Below are 23,386 nucleotides of genomic sequence, written 5' to 3' on the forward strand. Positions count from 1 at the left end.
TTACTGAGTTTTCCTGACTGGCAAATATTTTCCTCTACAAAGGCTGACATAAAGTCATGAAATAGCCGCAAGAACACAGTGTCATTTTCCTCTATTGTCACAGAAGCTGACATGTGCCCTCACTGCCCTTGCTCAGGGGTGCACTCACTGTAGTCTATCAGCTTCTTTACAGATAAGTTGAAGAGATAACAGATTACAGGCATTTGAGGAGACTCTAATAAACGTTCCAGTCTAAAGCAAAGAGACATAGGTCTAAAGGACCTTTGCGGAGAGATGATGGCTTCTGGGCATCCTGAGGAGAGAAGAACAAGGGATCTATGCTGTGTTGGACACATGAGGTGGACTGTAGTAAAAATAACAAAATACACGACAGTTTTCCTCCTTAGTGCTTTTTTTAAAGGAGTGAAATCTTGCAGAGCTATATTTTGCAGTGTTGGGGATTGAATCCAGGGCTTTGCACATGCTACGATGTGTTCTACCACTGATGCCTAGCAAGTCCTATTTCTTTGACATAGGTGTAGATGAAGCTGGCCTTGAACTCACCATGTATCCCACAATGGCATCAAACTCACAATCTTCCTGTGATTTGGGGTGCAAAGGAAAAAATGTCACAGGACCACTTCCACTGATTTGTACATTCCTGTAAGTGTGGCCTCTAAAAGCATGGCTGAATCAACCCATCCTGAGACACATTGTTCCCTAGATAATACAAAGGTTTTATGAGGCGGGGGGGAGGGAGGGAGAGGTAGAGATCTGTAGTAGCACTCTTCATGCAACAGAAAAAATATTTGAAAAAAAAGCCAAGGACAAAGCTACTCTTGTGCTTGCAACTATGTATGGTATGAGACAGGAGGGTGAAGGACACAGGTTCAAGGGAAAAAAAGAAGGAGAAACGATCCCCATTCCAAACAGGAGTCTGCTTAAAATTGAAAGCTTTTGTAGCCTAAGAAGCTGACATTTCTGAAGTAGCTATACACCTTCCTATCCCCTCTCTCTACACCTACATACGTGCACATGTGCCCACATGCACATACACACATGCATGCTCACACACACACACACACACACACACACATACACACACACACACACACCACATGCACACAATACGTTTTTCTTATTTTTAGGAATGCCTGACAAACCTTCAATTATTGAAATGGACTGTGGGAAGGAAGTCTGTGGAATTGCTAATACTGGAGTTAATTTATATTGACACTGTAATTCATTTATACTGGTGTACATATAATGAAATCAGTTGCTCCCTTTTTAATCAATGTCCTTCTTTTATTCTCTGCTAAATTGAATCTGCATGCTGGGAATGATGATGGGGCTAACATAAGACTAACTGGTAACTTTGAAGGTTACTTTCAATTTTTTTTGCCTTTATATTGCCATATGGGCACATTAAAATGCAATTTAGGGAGCCTCTTCCTCTCCACTTCTTATGCTGTGCCTTATTTAAAACACCATGCCTTCCTTCCGTTTTAATTGGTGATGGTTAAGAAAACAAAATACCTTAGAGGTAAAGCAGAGGAGCCCTCAATTCTCATGAATGAAACCTTAAAAGCTACCTTTCATCATCCAATAAAGCCTTTACAACAGGGAGGGGGGCTTCAATCAGCAGGAAGGGGTCTCCATTCATGCTGTGACTCCTTTTAAAATCATCCAACTGCATAGACACCGCTTCTGCTATTTAAAATGCCAAACCACAACACCACTTCGTTGATCTTGGAAAGTTTCAGAAACCACAAACCAGAGCCCAAAGATAAAAGATCAGTTGGATTTATTACTTCCACAGTGAGATAAGCATTCCAAAGAAAAGAAGCTGTAAATATTTGTTTACAAAAGCAATAACTTGAATGTTTACATTCCTTGGTCAAGGTAGCTTTAGATAGTCCTCTAAGGGGAAGTGGGGTAAGACCACAAATCAGTGGGTAAGACGAGAGCTTATCTACAAATACATGAACTCCGGCTCCACATCTTGCATAACTTTAAAAGAAGCAAGCCTGTGGCCTTACAGGGACTACATAGACAGGGATAGGAAATGACAGGCCAGTCTGAACTCTTAGATAACACTACTGGGGCTTATGGTATCAAAATTAGTACTAACTGACCAGCACCAAATTCTGGAACCATTACTAAACTTGACAGGGGCCAACTTCTTCTTTCCTCTTGTAAAACAACAGGGATGGTAGTACAGACCTGAGGAATGATGGCACAGACCTGAGAGATGATGGCACAGACCTGAGGGATGATGGCACAGACCTGAGAGATGATGGTACAGACCTGAGGGGTGATGGTACAGACCTGAGAGATGATGGTACAGACCTGAGGGATGATGGTACAGACCTGAGGGGTGATGGTACAGACCTGAGGGATGATGGTACAGACCTGAGGGATAATGGCACAGACCTGAGGGATGATGGCACAGACCTGAGAGATGATGGCATAGACCTGAGGGATGATGGCACAGACCTGAGGGGTGATGGCACAGACCTGAGGGATGATGGTACAGACCTGAGGGATAATGGTACAGGCCTGAGGGATAATGGCACAGACCTGAGGGATGATGGCACAGACCTGAGAGATGATGGTACAGACCTGAGGGGTGATGGTACAGACCTGAGAGATGATGGTACAGACCTGAGGGATGATGGTACAGACCTGAGGGGTGATGGCACAGACCTGAGGGATGATGGTACAGACCTGAGGGATAATGGCACAGACCTGAGGGATGATGGCACAGACCTGAGAGATGATGGCATAGACCTGAGGGATGATGGCACAGACCTGAGGGGTGATGGTACAGACCTGAGGGATGATGGTACAGACCTGAGGGATAATGGTACAGGCCTGAGGGATAATGGCACAGACCTGAGGGATGATGGCACAGACCTGAGGGGTGATGGCACAGACCTGAGGGATGATGGTACAGACCTGAGGGATAATGGCACAGACCTGAGGGATGATGGCACAGACCTGAGAGATGATGGCACAGACCTGAGGGGTGATGGCACAGACCTGAGGGGTGATGGTACAGACCTGAGAGATGATGGTACAGACCTGAGGGATGATGGTACAGACCTGAGGGGTGATGGTACAAACCTGAGGGATAATGGTACAGGCCTGAGGGATAATGGCACAGACCTGAGGGATGATGGCACAGACCTGAGGGGTGATGGCACAGACCTGAGGGATGATGGTACAGACCTGAGGGGTGATAGTACAGACCTGAGGGATGATGGTACAGACCTGAGGGGTGATGGTACAGACCTGAAGGATGATGGCACAGACCTGAGGGATGATGGCACAGACCTGAAGGATGATGGCACAGACCTGAGGGATTATGGTACAAACCTGAGTGGTGATGGTACAGACCTGAGGGATGATGGTACAGACCTGAGGGGTGATGGTACAGACCTGAGGGATGATGGTACAGACCTGAGGGGTGATGGTACAGACTTGAAGGATGCTATCAAACATTAAAGGAGCTGAAGTCTCCAGAAGGCTTGATCCACTGGAAAGCAGTAAATATAAGACTCTGCCAACATACTTTACTAACCCAAAACATAGTTCTCATCCTAATCTCTTCTCATCCCAGCTGGAAGCTCTGAATTCTATTTCACTCCTGTTGTTGAGTGATCAACAGAACAGAAATGGTCATTTGAAAGTTTTTTCTATCTCTTGGACTGTGGTTCTTAAGCTCTTTGGAGCTGCAGACTCTCCAGAATAGGTAGCTGCCTGTAAGACTCACTGGGAACCCCACTGGCAAGTTTTAGATTTAGTACACTACAGAAGCACCTGAAATCTGCATTGGAACCACCAAGTAAACCACTGCTAGGATGGGAAGAGTGATATGGACTCACCAGTTCCTTGGGAAAATAAGAGAGAGGGGCGGGCATGAGTGTCCATTATGCTTTGTTTTTTGTTTTTCTGGATGGGTAGATTTTTTTTTCTCTTTGCAATGGTCTCATGTATCCTCCACTGGCTTGGACATACTATGTAAGCAAGGATGGCACTGACTTTCTGATCCTCCTATTTTCACCTCCCAGGTGCAATGGTTGCAGGCATGCCCCACTATCCTCAGGTTACACATAACTGGGTATTGAATCCAGTGCTCCAAGCATGCTAGGCAAGGGTCTTGCGAGCTGAGCTATGCATTCAGGCTCCCACTAGAGTTTTTAATTACCTATGTAACAGTCAATCACCAGCCTAGTCAATCTGTGCTGAGGCGGGAAGAGTCTGGGAAGAACTCAAAATCAGCCATGGGAGGAAATACATTAGACTTTTAGGATTTAGAAAGAAGAGATAGGAACAACAAACAACTTCAAAACAAAATGAGCGTCTCTTAAGCTCTGTGTCCCTGGCACCCTCCAAGACAAGATTATATCATCCACTCACAGAGAACTAAGCCACTTAATCTCTCACTGAATTAAATTCAGGACGTTGAAGTTCTTCTTTAATTAGATGCTCAAGCCATTTGCAATTAGTTCCGAACTGCTTTCACAACTTGTTGTTTGTTGCATTTACTTTGCAATACCTTATATATTGCTACACAAAGGAGCACACCCAAATACTGATGAAATAGAGACACAAAAGGTAACGGTTTTATTGTAATGCAATTCAATCTATATTCCTGGCACTGTTGCACTCATAAAATATGCATTGAAAAATCTAGGTGGAGATTCTATTTTCATGTATATCTAAATAGCCTAACAAAGCAACACTGAACAGTTTAGCCCTGCTGGAAAATATTTTGCCTGGCAATAACCCAAAGCCATTCAACTCTGAAAGTGTGTTATTAGAGGAAAGAAAAGGAATTATGGATAAAAGTACACATTTCCATGATTATAGACTCAAAAGGCTATATTGCTAATTATTTCCCAAAATCACTTCAACATGGAATATCATTAAAATAAACATAAGGAATAAACGTAATCAAATTCCATTCCTGAAGTTGAGCATTCCCAGAAGTACTTCACGAAGCCCCCGAGACGGTCTGTGAATAAGTAGTTTCTGGAAAACGTCAACAACAAAAACCCTCTAGCACTTAGAAGTTGATGGATGGGAGATAGTATGTTTTTAGAACTCCACAATGACTGAGAAATCAAACAATATTGAATATTATTTTAACTCACCAGTTCCAAAATGTTCTGGACATAGAGGGCTCCCAAAGATGCATACATAAAGGCCAGTCCTGAGCATGTCAGTATTAAATGAGGTATTATGAACCTCTAAGAGGTGGGACATAATGGAAGGTCCAGAAGACATAGGGTATCCTTTTGATGGGAATTGTGGAACTTCTCCTGTGGTTTAAGATATAACTGTTGCCCCTCAGTGAGCTTCCAGAATAGCAAGCTTTCAGGCCTGCCCTAACCAGGATCCATCCAAGTAAAGGACCCAGGACTTTGAGCCTTGGACTTTGAGCCTCCAATACTATGCGTTAAATAAACCTTTACTTTTTAGACAGTAGCTGCCTCAACAACTGTGTTGTGCTGATGCAAAGCTGGCTAATACACCAAACTAAGGAAGCAGAAACTCCCATTGTGATATATGCAGTGTATCTTCCAAGGTAGACAGTCGTGAGCTAATAGGATGCTGTTCGCCCTCAACACATACAAAGCGCTACTGCTCACTTCTGTATACGGTCATTTCTGTCACTGTTTATTATAACCTCCTTCTTGATTTCCTAGTCATTTTGATTCTTGGCATTATAACTATAATTATAACTGTTTGATTTTTTTTTTCTCTCACTGGGTTTTTGGGAGGGTCTTAGATCTGAACCTTGATGTTTTCCAACAAATGTGAGGAAGTTTTATACATTATTCCTTAAAATACAGTTTTCTGTATCTGTGACAGCTAAAATTGGCAATGTCTAGAATGACTTAGGAGACAAGCCTATGCTGTGAGAGATTATTTTGACTGGGCTAACCCTGGTGGCAAGGCCCATCCCAAAGGTGGATGGCACCATCCCTCAGCCAGAAAGGAAAAAGCTTCAGCATTTATTTATGTCTGCTTCCTGACTGCAGTGCAGCATGATCAGCTGCCTCAAGCGCCTGCAGCTCTGGCTTCTTCATGGCAAACTTGGAACCAAAATAAACCCTTCTTTCCTCACGTTGCTTTTGTCAAGCTATTTATTACTGCAACAGGAGTGTAACTCCAGTTCGCTGGACATATTCAGAGCAGCTACTTGGTCACTGCTATTCCAACTCTGTGTGACTTTAGGGTCTGTTTTTACTGGCTCCTTTTTCTCTTGTCTCTGTGTTTCATTTTCCTGCCATAGTTTTAATTATGCTAACTGTAGTGGACGGCATGTTTTAGGTCATGGGTCTCTGCTGTTGTCTTGGGGTAACAGGACTGCTTAGCTATAGCCAAAGAAGCAGTTACCATTGCTCATCGATCGCCTTGTACTTGACTTGTGGAGCTTGCATGTTATTGTTTTACAGTGTAAGTTTACTCATCTTTGGTCAAAATGCAAAGTTTCTCTTACCCGGAAAAGCCATAAAATTTTGTTTACCTAGCCATAGTAAGTATATGTGTATATACAAGTTTTCAACATGTCCAGATCTCCATTATAACTCAAGAAGATGCTCAAACTATTTCTTAAAAAGTCAGTGAAAGTTTTTAAGCAAAATATATACATACAATGCAGGTACATACACACACATAAAAACACACAAACACACATGCACATATATACATACACACACATACATACACACACACACAAACACACAGCACTTTGTATTAATCAAGGTTAAATCACTCTCAATAAGACAGAAGTCTTGAAATCCAAATAAAAACCAAAATACTTTATAACCTATCTGCTGATGTTAGAATGCATTTTTAATTTTTCAGCTGTTAACCTATCAAAGTATAGCAGTATAGTATGGATCTGATTTGGCTCAGCTTTCACCACTTTTAGCAAACTCATTGACCTTTATTGGTGTCTATTCTCTTTACCATAAGATACTTGTAACAACTGGAAACTCCAGCAGCAGCCAAGTATAGAACTAACACTGGAGAAACAGACCTTGGCCTTTAGATACAAAGGGGTATTTAATCCAGCAACAGAAATACAGTTCTCCTTTTCTGTCTGATGAGAAGCCACCTGAGACCAGGACACACAAGTATCCCATGAGTTAGCTTACATCATTTAACATGTTCTGCATGACCATATATGAAAATAGTCATGTTTTGTGCCCAGACCAGCTCACAGTCACTACAACCTTCTCCCTCTCCTCCAGAACTTGGCTGCCTCTACCCATGGCCTCATGTACCACTCTTCTGTCTAGCCTGTCACTCTCAGTGTGTTCTTGCTTTCTCACATGCTGTAAGTGTGTCCAGCTCTTCCAGCTTCTGCCACATCAGCCACCTCGCTCGGGTCACACCTTTCATACTGATGGCCTGCCACATTGACAGCAGCCGCCTATGCACTTTCTCTGCTTTTAACACATTTTTTATAACCACAACGAAAATAGCCATGCTAAAATTAACATCTATAACATGTGTGTCTCCTTTAAACTCACTGCTTCCCATAGTGCCTAAAAAAATGAAGTCCATGGTTAGAAACACCCTTCAGAAGAATCATTCATATTTTTCCTATGTTCTATCTGAGATTCCATGTCCTTCTGCCAAGTCACCCTCATGCTATCTAGCCACCGGGCCATATATACTGTAATCTGGACAAAGCAGAGTTCAGAGCTGGGCCCAGGCTCTTTCCTGTGACTAGGAAATGTGTCCCGCCCCTTCCTCTGTGGAGGATCCCCTCTTCTGTAAATGGTTCTCCTACTCTTTGAAGACTCTGTGTCCTCTGTGAAGGCTTCCCCTACTCTGAGGGGTCTTATCCTCTGTAAAGGGCTTACCTCCTCAGTGGAGGCTCCTCCCCTCTGTTGAGGGTTTCCATGTTCTTCAGAGGGTCCTCTCCCTTTGTGAAAGGCTTGCTCCTCTGTGAAGGGTTTGCTTGCTCTGTGGATGGTTTCTGCCTAGGACAGGGCTCATGACTCTCCTTCTGTGCTCTATGGCAGCACCAGCACCATTGCACTATGGCTACTCATTTGCAGGTCTAGTGCACCCCAAAACTGTGAGCTCCAGAAAATAAAGACAAAGTCTAGTACAGACAGCAGCTCAAAGATCAAGCTAAGGAAACAGTCACAGAACTAATAAGTAAATATTACCTTCTCTTCACTAGCATATTTTACATATTAGACAGATGATTGATTGATATAGATAGATGATAGATAGATAGATAGATAGATAGATAGATAGATAGATAGACAAATAGACAGATACAAATAGATGGATTATGGATACATAGATGGGTAGATAGATGATGGATAATAAGTGATATACATATGCATATATAATTTAAATATTAAGGCTATAAGATGAAAAAGCAATAATGGAAAAATGAATAATCTCACCACATGAGAAAAACTATCAAAGAGAATGAGAATCAGGAAGACATAGCATTAATCTCAATCGTCTTTAGTTGCATTCCTCCCATACCAAAAGGAATAAAAATATATTTTTACAAGATCAAGGCTGCATCTATACTGGTCAAAGCCCAAGGCAGCAACTCTCAGCCCTTCCGAGCTCATGCATTTGGTTTTAATGCCTTCCTTTTTGATTATCTAATGCTAGTAAGAACAACAAAACCATCCTCACTAGGTTTTTGTCAAGCAAAGATTAATATCGCATACTTTAATCACAAAATTCATGTTTGGCACTAGTCCTTGGCACAGAGCCCCACATGTACTTTTTTCTAGAAATAAATTACTCATTTATAATACAAACATGGGAATAAAGAAAAAGCAGCACTGGGTAAACAAAATATGTTGTTTTTCGGTTCTCATCAGAGCATGAGTGAGCGCTTACATAAGCACAACTTTAGGAACATTTGGAGTCCCCCACACCAAGCAGAAAAGACAGGCCCTTATCCAGAGAGCAGCATAGGACAAGAGGACCCCATCCTGTATGGCTTCTTTATGCTCAGACTTTAAGCAGTCTAGCATAGCTTTGTTTTTCTTTGTTTTGTTTCCAGATAAAGGAAACAACAACAACAAAAAAATGTATCCCTGATTCTTATCATCATGTAAACAACTGAGGCCAGCTGTGAAAACCAGAAGTAGGTTGGAGTCATCAGGGAGTCCCCTGAAGCCACCAAGTAGAGCTGCATTTACATGTATCCACAATTACTCATGGCCTACAAGCACTTCCCTACAAAAACTATTAGACAAAAGAGGATCGACCCTTCAAGATGCTGTACTTTCTCTCCACATTGACCCCATGTCAAAGCAGGCAATCTTTTATAAGAATGCTGATCATGCACTTTTGATTATGTAGATTATGTTTTACATTCCCTAAATAATGCATTTGCTGTAAAATGAAATTTTTTTTCTCTTTTCTCTTCACAACCAGTGGATAATCTGTGTGCCTTTTTTTTTTTTTTTTTTTTTAATTTATGAGGGGGTATATTCTGAGAAAGTGTGTGTGCACAAGCATGCATGGGGGCGCAAATTTCTGTGAACAATCCTTAAGAGGGCACCAGGTGAGTTCTATTCCTTCTCACTTTCTCATGGGAGCTACAGATCCTAAACTCCGTCCTCTGAGTCACTATCAGATGATTCCTACAACAGCCACCACAGTCTATATTTACTTCAGACAGCATTAGCTAAGGAGCTGGTTATGGCATTAGTGGCTCTGGGGCTCAAAACAATAGGAGCCATCCTGAAAAACTCTGCAATCAGATGGGCAGAAACCTGGGGGAATATAAAGGAATGATCAATTTGCTTCTCAGTTGTCTAAGATCAAAATATGACACGTAGATCTGTTCATGTCAGCCAGGAAACAAATTTTCCTTTATCCTTAACAGCTATCTAAATTAATTAAGGTGTTTGAATAGTCTCTTGAATAGTATTTTACAAAACCTACTTGTGCAAAATTCTCCCTATGCCTAAGTCTCTTGTACATGCTTTCTCTGGTTTGTTTCCCAGCAGAGAAATTTGTCATGTCTATTTCTCATACAAAGGCCCCAGGGATGGGAAGGGGGGTGGAGAAGAATCCTTGCTGCTCTTCCAGAGGACCTGGTTTCCTGTTCCAGCACCCATATCAAGTAGTTCACCAATACCCTTAACTTTAGGAGCTCTAGTGCCTCTTCTGGTCTCTCTGGGTACTGCACACATGTGACAGACATACCTGGAGACATTCGCACAGACACATAGATTAGCAGCTGATGGAAACAGGTGCTGAGACTCACAGCCAAACATCAGGCAAAGCTCAGGGAGTCTTGTAGAAGAGTTGGGGGAAGGAACCCACCATAGGTGACAAGAACTGCACAAGAAGACCAACAGAGTCAACTAACCCAAGCCCATGGGGGCTCACAGAGATTTGACCCCCAAACAACCAAGGATTGAACCTAGGCCCCCTATACAGATGTAGCAGATGGGCAGCTCAGTCTTCATGAGGATCTCCTAAAAATGAGAGCAGGGGCTGTCTCTGACATGGACTCTGTTGCCTGCTTTTGGATCACTTGCCCCTAGCTGGGCTGCCTTGTCTGGCCTCAGTAAAAGATGATACACTTAGTCCTGAAGAGATTTGATGTGCCAGGGTGGGTTAGGGGGTAGGGCTCCCCTTTTCTGAGGAGAAGGGGAGGGAGGAAGGGGAGAAAACAATGGGAGGGTTGGACCAGGAGGAGAGGAGGGAGGGGGCTGTGATAGGGCTGCAATCCGGATGTAATGCGAATAAATAAGTAAATGAACAAGAAACAAAATAAATCTTAAACACAAGTCTCACTATTCTCAGCAAAGCTGGGATAGAAACAATGCAGTTCTTAACACCCTAGGCCTCTGGGAAAAGATGGAGTTGTCATGGATTTTTAAGCACTTCTTCCCGAGATGAGAGGGAAAAGGTGCCGTGCTTTCCCTTTGCCTCCCTTCCTTCTCATGAGTTTCTACCAACAACAGCCCGAACCCCAACTGTAGGAGAAAGGCTCTTCTTTTATCAGACTAGGCCTTTGCACATACATGCCAAAACATCTGACACATCTTTAAATGCCCCTGTTATCTAGAATGCAAATTGTATGAGGTACTTAGATGGAAAGGCAGACTGGAAGTCTGGGGTGAGCGTGCCCCTCCTTTAATTAGTTCACTATTAATAAACACTTCAGTGTACTTTACAACACATCCTACTTGTGGGAGATGCTCAGAGCTGCATGCGGTAGATATTAGTCTGCTCATTTAAATGACCGGGGAGACCAAGGCTCATAGCTTTGTATAAATTGCCCAAAGTCACCTAATGGGGCTGAAGACTCGTGACAATTTACTTATGCATTATCTCTTATTTCCTATCATCTAGGCCCTTGTAGGCCGGGGGATTTCTTGTGTGATTTATAATGCACCCCTCCACATTTGGCGTTTGGCTTAGATGGTTATAAGGTATCTTTGGTGTGTCACTTGTTTGTTTGCTTTGGCTGAGCAAATTGTAGCAGGGGCTTCTATTGTGACTGGACTAAAAAACAACAACAACAACAAAAACCCCAAGGTTGTTTTTCTTCCATTTATGTAAGAATAAAAATAAAATCTGCATGTAATAGCCACCAACGATTCCTGCCTGGGCAGTTTGGAGTTTAAGGAGTGGGAAGGCTTCATCCAGGGCTGCTCCAAGTAAATCCTTTTCATTTCAGTAATTACCAGCTATCTTTCAAATTCTTATTAGTCAGGGAGCCAACTCAGCCTGCCCATCCAAAGAAATCATGTTTTAAACTCCATAGCTGTCAGCACTTAGGCCATGAAATAACATTACAGTGGAAATTATGCAAATTAATGCAATCTTCATTCATGTAACATCTGAAAAAAAAAAAACAAAGGCTTACAGGAAACTGAGGGAACACCAGGTCCGTTTTCAAGTTCCCGTATTCTGTATTCCACCCCCCCAGAAACATGCATACACATAATTGAGGAGTGAAGCCCCATTGCTTACATACCAGCCTAACAATAAACAAGCTGAAGTCAGTCGCTCTATTTATACTGTGCTGTGGGCACACACACCCATTTATTATCTGTAGGACTGGCTGTGCCACAAACCTTAGTAGCAATAAATAGTTTCAAAGGAGGGACTGTCCACCAAACAAGCATAAACACAAGTGGATTCCAAAAAGTACAAAGATTCACACACAGAGACATACACACACACACACACACACACACACACACACACACACACACACACATGCAGACACACACTAACACATACTCTCACACACACATACACATCAGGCAGGGGGAGCACTTTTCAAATAACTCCTAAATTCTTCAGCTAAAAGAATTCTTTTTTTTTTTTTTCTTTTTTTTTTATTAATTTATTCTTGTTACATCTCAATGTTTATCCCATCCCTTGTATCCTCCCATTCCTCCCCCCCCCCCCATTTTCCCATTATTCCCCTCCCCTATGACTGTTCCTGAGGGGGATTACCTCCCCCTATATATTCTCATAGGGTATCAAGTCTCTTCTTGGCTACTTGCTGTCCTTCCTCTGAGTGCCACCAGGTCTCCCCCTCCAGGGGACATGGTCAAATGTGTTCTTAAAAGTCATTGAAATTTTCCTATTTTCTGATTATTCCAAATTCCACCACTTTGCCTCCGTTTCCAGCTGGGTCAGATGGGACGAAAGATCTCCTGTTCTAAAAAGCCATTTTTTTCCTCGCTTTCTTCAGAAGAAATATAGCAATTTACACACGAAGGAGGTTTGCTGTGATGGAAGAAAAAAGGAAGGGGCGGGTTTCCTCAGCATGAAGAAACCCCAAACCACAGATCCTGAACCATTGGCCCAGGGATAAAGACGTACTCCGCATCACAACAGTGAGGTTCTACTCAGAGACAACAGACAAAAACAAAACAAAACAAGAAAAACAAAACAAAACAAAACAGAAGGGCTGAATAATTTTCCTAATCACCATGTCTATGACACAGATGGACTGTGAAACTCCAAAGAGGAACAGAAACTAAGGAATGGCCTGTGGAAAATGTAGTGGCTCACTGGGGGGCACTCTAGGAAGCAAATGTAGAAAGAAATAATAGTTTAAGAAGATAGATACTGTTTGCCCAGTCATATAAATAAAGTTTGGAGTCACTGTGCTGTGGCAGTAGGAATCTGCTACACTGGTTACATTCTATCCCCCCCTCTCTGTTATTGTTGTTTTTAATCTATTGTTTAGAGAATTTATATATACACAAAATATATTTAAGATATTGTATTAATCCTTAAACATTTCATACAGTGCATTTAATTATACTTAACACACACACACACACACACACACACACACACACACACACACACACACACTCTTCCCCTTCACTCCTCCCAGATCCAGTCTACCTCCCAATACCCATTCAATTTCATGTCCTCTTTTTTCCCCTTTGTTTATTTAGTAACTCACTGATTCCATTTTGTGCCATCCATATACTTTTGGGTATGGGGTTATGGCATGTGCTAGAACTATAAGGAGCCACATCCTTAAAGAAACAGACTTACCTTTCCACCAAAGCTGTCAACTATTCATGGCTCCTTGGTTAGGGTGGGGCTCGCTAACTCCTTCTTACCACCCCGTGCTAGATTGTTGACTGGCTTGATCTTGTGTAGGTCTTGTCCAGGCAACAGGTATAGAGTATGAATGTTCTATTATGGACATCACACATTCTCCTACACCCCTGGGGAAAAGGACCATTCAAATATCAACCATCATATTCACACTCCTCGCAGAACACAGGCAAAGGGCTAGAGAGGCAGGCTTCCTTTAATATCCCTCTGTTTATACTCTCTGGCCATAACTATTTTCTTACAGGACTTAGATAGAGCAAAGTGTTTCTTTACAATTAGCACTTGTAACTGTAGTGACATAAATTCACTAACATTTTAATGTTCAATAAAATTTTAATAGTCAATAAAAATTGCATCTAGAACAATGTTTAGAGTTTTTGCTTAAATTTTAAAATCAAAATGTTGCTGACCCACAGTTCGAATTTGGATGCTCACTGAATGAAAATATGCAGGAAACCTAGGAACCACTATGAGTAGATAAGAACACCATGAAGTTATTTCTTCTAGTAAAGCTAGATAGCTTGAAATGTAACAGGCACATCATAGGGTGTATTTTCCCAGCCCACAGCAAATGGTCAATACACAAAAGTGAGACAGACAAATAGAAGTAGTTTAGCAATGTAGGACTCTACTTGGCTTGGCCTCTGCACAGATCCTTCTCTAAACAATGTGGCCCCTTAGCCACATAGAACCTCACACCTGCACCAAATGGCACACATGCACATTAAACAATGGAAATAAGTTGCTCCCCTTAGAAGCATGTGGTGCACAATTCAATTAGGATATAGTTATGTCACATAAAAATCCCTCCCAGGCTAAGATGCACAAAGAAAAGAAAGAGATAAAGAAATTATCATCCTACCATGCCTGCTGTTATTGACCAGTAAGCATTAAGAGTACAGATCCAAACAGGTCACCAAGAAGAGACTAGATACCCTATGAGCGTATATGGGGGGGGAGAAGGTCCCCCTCAGTCACAGACATAGGGGAGGGGAATAGGGGGGAAGCGGGAGGGAGGGAGAAATGGGGGGATACAAGGGATGGGCTAACAACTAAGGTGTAATTTGAATAAATTAATAATAAAAGGAAAAAAAGAGTTCAGATCAAAGTTAAGTTGCATAATTCAGGGGTCAATTGCTGAAATTAAAAGATTAAACAGCATCAGCTCCCTGAGGAAGAAAACAGGCACCTGCTAAGTGACCAGAGAGACTTTGGTGCATCTTACAAGAAACCAACAATAGAGCAATATCTCCTAATGTTCCCCATCCCCCCCCCAACACACACACACCATACACACACACACACCCCAACTTTGGTTCTTTCTGTTATTGCAAGATTGGGGATAGAACCCCCAAACCTCAGGCATGATGATAGACAAGCAGTCTACTGCTAAGTCACATCCCAGCATTTCCCCTTCAATTATAAGCCAAGCAATAAGTTTTGATGGTCATCTAATACAAACATAATACCCTCCTAACTAAAAGCCAAAAGGAAAAAAAAAAAAAAAAAGTAAAAGAAAGAAAAACAACAAAGCAATAGCTTTGAAGCAACAGCCAAATTTGGTTTTGTTCAGTGTGGTTGTGACTTCCAGCCTGCCAAGAGTCCACAGCTGCTGAAAACACAGGAGGGGAGAAAGGAGAGGTGGCAATAGACCCTTGGAAAAGCTATTTTTAAAAAAATATTCAAAGGGCTCAGCGGTTCTCCAGAAAATTGAAGGAAATTTAGGGATAGACTGAACTTCGCTAGCTAAAATTGTGAGGGAAAGGAGAGAAGCAAGAGATGACAGTGAGGACAGAGGTGGACCCAAATTTCAGAGCAATGCCACCTTACATATAAAACTGAGACCCCTCGTAAATGCAACTTAACTTTTATTTCCAAAGGACTCCCTCCAAGTTTTTACTGGATGCTGTCCCTACTCCCTCCTGAGCAGCCTGCCAGCATGTATGCCCTCTGCTCAGAGCGAACACACAGCTCAAGGGTCAACCTCGGATGAACAAAGGCATTAAATTATGTTAGGAAGAAAAAAATGCCAATTCTCTGGGCCAAGCAGCAAACAGATCTGCATTATGCTATTTACCATGAACATAGAAACATAAATCAGAAGGTGTCCCCAAACGCCCTACTCTTCACTCACCAGACTGCCTTTCTTCCAGAAAAATATACTGAATTGTAACACTCATATCAAGCTCCTAAGACAGACCCAGGCTAGATTCTACACCTGAATCCAAGGATACCCCCTCCAAGGAAATCGGGGTTTCAGTCTGCTTTGGTTGTGTATTTCCCCCAACTCACACTTTCTGTAGCACCATCTAATTTCTATAAAGCACCCTGCTCCCAGACAGTAGACAGAGGGAGAGTGGGAAGCAGGATGGGGGACCCGCCAAGCTAACTGATGCCAGATGCACTTTCCTGCATCCAGAGAGCTTTGTTTTGAAGATTTCCGCCTTTGCATTAAATCAAAGTAGCAAAGTGGGTCTTGAAGACTAGGGAACATCACAGAAGGTCAGACTGCCAAAGACAGAGGCATTTTAACTTTCTGGCCTACAGAATCTGCATTGTCCTTAGATGAACTTACAGGGGCCACTCACATTGTTACCCAACAACCACAGATGTTCCTGGAGACATGGAACCCAAGCATCCCAAGACCACGCCTCTTTGACAATTTTGGCCCAAGTGGCCGTTTGCAGGCTTAATACCATTCCCATCCCAGATTCAGAAGTGAGAGGGGCACTCTGTGTGATGTGCACCCAAACTGCTTGGTTTGTTTTGGATGCAGTAAAAGCATCATTTCTTATGGCGGTGACACTCTGCCTTTTCAGTGCAAAGATTTGGCAGGAAGGTGGGAACACAGCCAAGTTATAAAAAAAAAACCTTAAGATTTATAGCAGATGCCAAGAACAGGCCCACACCCTTACAAAACATGGATGGAAATCTTCTTCCAGGGGTGTGCCAGATCAAGGAAGCTATGGGCCAGGAATATGGCAAGACTTAGGATTATGTTTCTTCAGCTACTTAATAAAGTACGGACATGTAACTAGAAAGAATGTATCACCCCTTTGCTCTTCCCCACAAGCATGTTCAACTCCATGTACAGCTTTCTAGGAAAGGAGACCAAAACAATGATGTCCAAGGGAAAGTTCTACCTGTGCATCCATCAGAACGTTGTGGTTGAGAGCCATGATACCAGCTGTGGCTCATTTACCAAGGACACCAGCTGTAGCTCACTTACCAAGGACACCAGCTGTAGCTCACTTACCAAGGACACCAGCTGTAGCTCACTTACCAATGACACCAGCTGTAGCTCACTTACCAATGACACTGCTTACCAAGGTCCCTGGCCTCAGGACGAGCAACTGGACTCCTTTCAACTTCTGTGTTGCTGCACTAAAGAGTCCGATGCCAAGGATTAATCTAGTTTGGGACTCCCACTGACCTACAGCCGAAGGACTGCATGTTAATGAGCAGACACCCCTACCCCAACACACAAACACACACACACACACACACACACACACACACACACACACACACACTGAACAGTCTCCAGACTGGAGTAGGAAAAAAACTAGCCAAAGCTGTGCAATCAGGGCACTGTCATAGGAAGACAGAGAACGGAGCTGGGCAGAGGCAAACAAAGAAACAAAAAACCAAAACCAGGTCTCACTTCAACTTCCACATAAGCATCTCATCGTTTCTATGGAATTGTTTAGTTTTTCTGCTCCTAGGGACAACTTTGGTTAAAAAAAAAAATCTCCTCCATAGAACCAGCTGACGCACTGGAGATATAGCATCATGTGTAAGGCTCTAAATCCAATCCCAGTATGAGGTAATACTTACAGGAGATATACACGTAGGGAAAAACAAAAAGAGCTCCATGTCCCATTTAAGAGAAGGTTTTGTGTGAACTGAGCTGCACTCATATCCTGCATAGAGCTACCAGGACATTCAGAGACCAAAGTCGTCAGCCCCCTCCATAATTTTAATTATAACTTTAAGTTTCCAAATGTGACTAAACCCAGGTTTCATTATGTGACTGGCGTGTGAGAAATTTAATCCTGGCCTTGTTTAGATGGCATTTTTATCTGTAACTCAAAATTATTTTCCCCAAAATGCTCTTTTTTCCCCTCCTATATTAATCCAAAGCCAACCTTCTCAGAATGCTATAGGGCTAGAATCCACATTTGCCGTCTGGATTTGTACATTAGCTAGGACTTTGTATTCTCTGGACAGCCTCACCCTTTCGTTTTGTTCTTGTAACAAGAAGCTTGCGCATAAAGTATTTCAGAAGAGTTTCCCATTTTTTAAAGCCACTATGGGAAAATAGAACCAATAACATAGACAGATGGTATTGTGGTTTGAATGAAAAATGCCCTCCCCTCCAAGGCTCACGTATTTGAACGCTTGGTCCCCAGCTGGTGGCACTGTTTGGGAGGTTATGAAATCTTTAGGGTGTGGAACCCTGCTACAGGAAGTTTGTCCCTGGAGATGGACTTTGACAGTTTCCAGCCTTGCCCTATTTCCTGTCTTTCTCTCTTTCTCTGCTCCCAGTGTGTAGTTGAGATGTGATCTCTCAGCTTGCTGCTTCTAATACTGTTCCTTTCCTATGGTAATGGGCACCTAAATCGCTAGAACTGTAGGCCAAAATTAACTCTTTTTTTTTTTTTTTTTTTTTTTTTTTTGGTTTTTCGAGACAAGGTTTCTCTGTGTAGCCTTGGCCATCCTGGACTCACTTTGTAGACCAGGCTGGCCTCGAACTCACAGCGATCCACCTGCCTCTGCCTCCCGAGTGCTGGGATTAAAGGCGTGCGCCACCACGCCCCGGCTATTGCGCCACCACGCCCAGCTCAAAATTAACTCTTAAGTTGCCTTTGTTCATGGTATTTTACCATAGCAACAACAAAAAAGTGTCTAACTCAGAATAGGCAGGCAGACATATAGATAGATTTGAGTGTCATTGTCATGTACAAGCATTGAAGAAAAGTTAATAAAAGTTATATTTTAGGCCAGGCACGGTGGTGCACACCTTTAATCCCAGCAGAGACAGGCAGATTGCTATGAGTTCAAGGCCAGCCTGGTCTACAAAGTAGAGTCTAGGACAGCCAAGGCTAACACAGAGAAACCCTGTCTCTAAAAAGTAAAAAAAAAAAAGAGTTACAGATAACTGTTTAAAAGCTACAGTTAGAGGATTTATCCATCTCATGCAGATCATGGAAACTTCCAGAACCAAGAAAGATAAGATAGAAAGGTGGGTTAAGGGGAAGAAGTCTAATCCATTGCTATAATATACCACTGTGTGAGTTAATTTCAGGCATTTTGCTGAAGAAATTATCTAAACTGTCACACCAATGGGCAGGGTGAGGGTCAGTCGAAACAGAAGCAAGGAGGCTCCCAGGACAACTAGAAAATGTCTGCAAAATGCTAATTAACATCTTTTCAATGAAAGCAGGGATTCTCTAAGTATAAATGGGGTGGCCGCCTTGAGAATGTCTTCCATTTTGGGTTTTCTGAAACAGCATTTGAATGTCTCTGCACAGGCTGATAACATACATGTTTTATCCTGAGTTAAAAGCCACTCACTCACCTTCAGATCTTCCCTTTCTGAGAACACACCTATTCCACTGTTTGCCATCCTGAAAAATAAGCCAATATCATGACTGAAGTAGTTCAATCGACTGAAGTTGTGGATAGAAATGTGGTCTTCGTCTAGTTAAAAACAGCCACTTTTGCCTGCAAAACCCTATATAGGCTTTGGCTGAGGAAGTCAGGTGAGTTGCTATACTTCTTGCTCTGTGGCAGTTCTTGCCAAGGAGAAGAGGGCTGGTGGGTTTCCCCAGCCCAGTCACACAAACTCTAGAACACCCTTCCAAGAAAAGAGGGGACGACCAGGGTAGTACTTATAGAGCCATAGGTGACACGCAAGCTGTCTTAATCCCACTTTCTCACTCTGGAGACCAAGGGATCTGGTCCTGACTTCAATACTACGTGAATCGGAAGTTCATTCTTCTTGTTATAAACTGCATCAGGATTCCAAGCTCAGGAACCTACAAGGATCACCAGACACCAATGCAGCCTGAGGTATCTGGAGGCTTCTTGCACTCTACCAAAGGGAAACACAAGCCCTGCCCATGACCCTCTTATTTTCAAGAGAACGAGAAAGTCCAACTTGCTTTATAAATTCCTATAATTTTTCAAGCCCAGAAACTAATTTGTAAAAAATTTTTATATATACTGAAGGAGCCAAAGGCAGCATTTCTGCAAACTGGAGCCAAACCTCAGGTCCACATGTTGTCAGCCTAAGGAGTCCAGGCTCTGCACTGAGGATCCCAGGGCCGTGGAAGTTTCCACTGTTAAGGACCTAGGGCTATCATCTCTCTCTTGGAAACACATACAACACTGGCCTCTAAGGCCCTGAGAAGTCCTGTCATACATGACCAGACCTGGTTCGTTTCACCTGTGGCTTCCCAAACGTCTTCAAATAATGGACCCTTTGTAGCAAGACCCATGTCAGCAACTTGCCGAATATGTGCCCCATGGGAACCACCCAAATCTAGATTCTCTACTCAATTCTAAAGTTGTATATTTCTATTCTGTGTTTACCCTTGGAGTTAACTTAGAATTTACTGACCCCAGTGGTGTAGTAGAGACTATGCAAGGTTCTTTTCAGACCATGTACTTCAGCTAACATTCATAACAGCCAACAACTAAATGTCATTATGCCCGCTTTCAAGTTGAGAAAATATACATACAAACATAAAGCAGAGCCCCTGAGGCAACCCCTGGGCAAGGTGTGCATGCATGGGTGCCCTATTCAAAACCTCACCGTCCTCACACAGTCAGCAGTTGGTGACAGGAACAGTTCCCCCCACTTCATATTTGTCTCCAACTGTGGCTTTGGGGGTTGCTTAGAATATCAGCGTCTCTGGAATCGTTATGCGAAGGACAATGTTGGTCCAAAACAGCCAGGAAATCTACAGGCTTTTAGCTCCTGAGCAGGTGAGAGCTGGCATGGCTGTGCTGGACATACAAACATTTAACCCCTGACCTCTCCCTCTGAAGTTGTACGTGTTCCAGATTCAAAGGCAGCTCAAGTGTGTGGACCCCATCACGGTTCTGTTTCTTCCTGTCAGTGGGCACACAGACTTTGTTCCCTCTTCTTGGCCTTCTTACCCATCTTTCGTCCTTCTTTTCAATCCACTTCCTTAAAAAGGCTTTGACTGGGGCCTCCACAGGTAAAAATGTTTGCATGAAGCCAGACAGCCTCAGTTAGCTCCCTGCAGCCCACATGGTAGAAGGCGAAGGGAATAAAGTTAAGAGCAAACACCTACCATTCTGAATACAGCTCTACAGAGGACACCTAGCTTTGCCCATCTTCCAGTTCGTTAAACACAGTGTCTCTTCTGTCACCATGGCCCCAAACTGGAAACTCTGCCGCATGGCCTCTTTACATGTTTCTCAGGGTCTTACTGCCTTAAGTGCAAGAGATGGAGTGCAATGCCTCAAATCTTCCTCCTTAGGAAAGATATTTTTAAAACATTTATCTTAAAGCCATTTATTTGGCTGTTTTTTCACTGTGGGTCAGTGGTTGCTGATCCACTTGCGCCATTTTGTCTATGTACTTCAGCTGCCATGCTTCTGGCTTCTTTCTCCAGGACTCCGGCCTTTCCGTCTGCTAGGCACATTACTTTGATTCAAAAATTAAAATCCAGAGTCTCTCAGGATTTTCTTGATGCCTTCCCTATATGCTTTCTATCCTGAGAGAGAGAGAGAGAGAGAGAGAGAGAGAGAGAGAGAGAGAGAGAGAGAGAAAGAGAGAGAGAGAAACAAAAAGACACAAACACAAACAAGAGATGGTGGCCCAGAATGCCATAGGGCAAAAGCAGGGTACCCTTTCACCAGCAATACTCCCTGTATCTTCAGACAACAGGCCCTGGAGCTGGGCACTGGGACATGGGGCTTTCAAATGCCCCTGAGAACTGAGCTGGCTAAGGAAACCAAATCCATGAGGAGGAAGTGCCAAACACACAAGCATGGAGCTTGAATGCGAATCAGAGCCACGGAGAGTGGAGAACTAGTTGGGCTCTGGATCGGATTTGCTGCCTTGAGCTGGATCCTTATTTCCACCACAGATTACACCCTGAGGTCTTTAGGTAAACAAGAATGGATCTGACACTGTCCTTTTGTCCCAGCACAGTGGCACATGCCTGTAATCCCAGCACTTGGAGTGGGAAGCGGGAATGGGGGGGGGGGGGGTGAGAAACTACAACACCAAAAGTTTGACCTTAACAAAAAAGGAAGAAAATAATCTAAAAAGTCATTTCAGTAGCTAACTGAAGAAACATTTTAAATGAAGAGAACTACATGGAGGGTGGAGGGGAAGCGGGGAAGAGTTCATCGTTTAGATTGTAGGCTAGAGTCCGAATATCCACTGAAAAGAAAATGGAAGCTCCAGAGAATTCTCAGGATTCGGCATTGAGGGCAAGTGGAGAATGCACTGCCAGGTCCAGCCATAGCTAGCACAGAGCCTTGCATACAATCTTACACACATGCATGCACACTTACACACACACACACACACACACACACACACACACACACACACACACACACATTTTTAAAAGCTTTTTATACGTATGGTTACCCTAAAGTAAACCATGCTGTTAGATACAGCAAGCCACCACTCTAATCGCGACATGCACAGGCTGCCATTACTCTCAAATTTCCTCAAGCCCCTCCTCACTCCTTCCCCTCGGTCCCATTCTCAGATGATGTGGCTCTCCTGACCTTCCCACCACAGTGTCTGGGAGTTCTGGTTCCTCCACACCCTCACCCACCCTTAGCCTGATTTCCCTACTGTTTTGTAGGGAATACACAGGACAAGATACATGTCAGTCTTCTCCTCCCACCATGAGGGCTCCCAGATGTAACTGAGGTTGTTAGGCTTGAAAGCATGCACCTTTATCTGCCAAGCTGCCGCTCTGACCCTAGTAAAGCCTTCATAATTTTAGCTATTCCGGTGTCATATGGTAATACCTCCTTGTGGCTTTTATATTCATTTCTCCAATGATTAATGGTACTGAACATCTTTTCATGAGCTTATCTGCCAACCACGTGGCTTCTTTGTTCCAACAATATGCCCATTTTAATGAAGTTATTTACCCTGGTAGTAAGGCCTGACAATTTATTTTCTTACATACCCAGATTCCAAGTCTTTTATTGTACACAAGGCATGCAAATGATTTTTTTCTTGTCCTTTTATTCTCTCATCGGAATCTTTTTAAAAGCCTAAGGTTTTTTCTTTTTTTTAATTTGGATGCAGTCCAATTCATTATTGATTGTGTCCCTTTCACTATTCCATAAAAATCTTTGCCTAACTCAAAGATTTGGTATGTGATGCAATATCCATCATCTTGATTGCAATAATGCTTCCATTTACACAATGTTGCAATGGTCTTCACAGTCCTGCAGACTGAACCCAGGGTTCCATGCGTGCTGGTCAAGCCTCCTACCCCTGAGCTACCTCCCCAGAACAATACAGATAAATCTGCGCAACACTGACTTACAGAGAAAGCACAAAAGCACGTAAACAGACCCTAAGCGCTCCTTCACAAAGGAACAACTAGGCAAATCACAGCCCAGCCCCACCACAGATTTCTAAACAGGTACTAAAAGGAACCTATATGTACTGACTGGGAAAGTAAAATATGCCTCAAAGAGGAGGGACTGGGGATAAAATGTATTTGAAAAACTTAAATGTTCCTGGAGACCATGGCCAGGAAACAACCACTAA

General features: G+C 42.9%; 1 protein-coding gene across 1 annotated transcript; it reads right to left on the minus strand.

The window, feature by feature from the left end:
• Positions 1–214: 214 nt before the first annotated feature.
• Positions 215–6,431, minus strand: LOC127196064 (zonadhesin-like). The gene is made up of 10 exons (XM_051153656.1): positions 6,388–6,431; positions 3,274–3,472; positions 3,148–3,168; positions 2,875–2,979; positions 2,770–2,832; positions 2,560–2,580; positions 2,497–2,517; positions 2,413–2,433; positions 2,203–2,349; positions 215–292 (listed from the first exon to the last, which is right to left on the minus strand). Exons 1-10 carry the CDS (start codon positions 6,429–6,431, stop codon positions 215–217), a joined length of 720 nt encoding a protein of 239 aa, XP_051009613.1.
• Between the last annotated feature and the right edge of the window lie 16,955 nt (positions 6,432–23,386).

Source organism: Acomys russatus, chromosome 12 (assembly GCF_903995435.1).
Source record: "Acomys russatus chromosome 12, mAcoRus1.1, whole genome shotgun sequence".
NCBI lineage: Eukaryota > Metazoa > Chordata > Mammalia > Rodentia > Muridae > Acomys > Acomys russatus.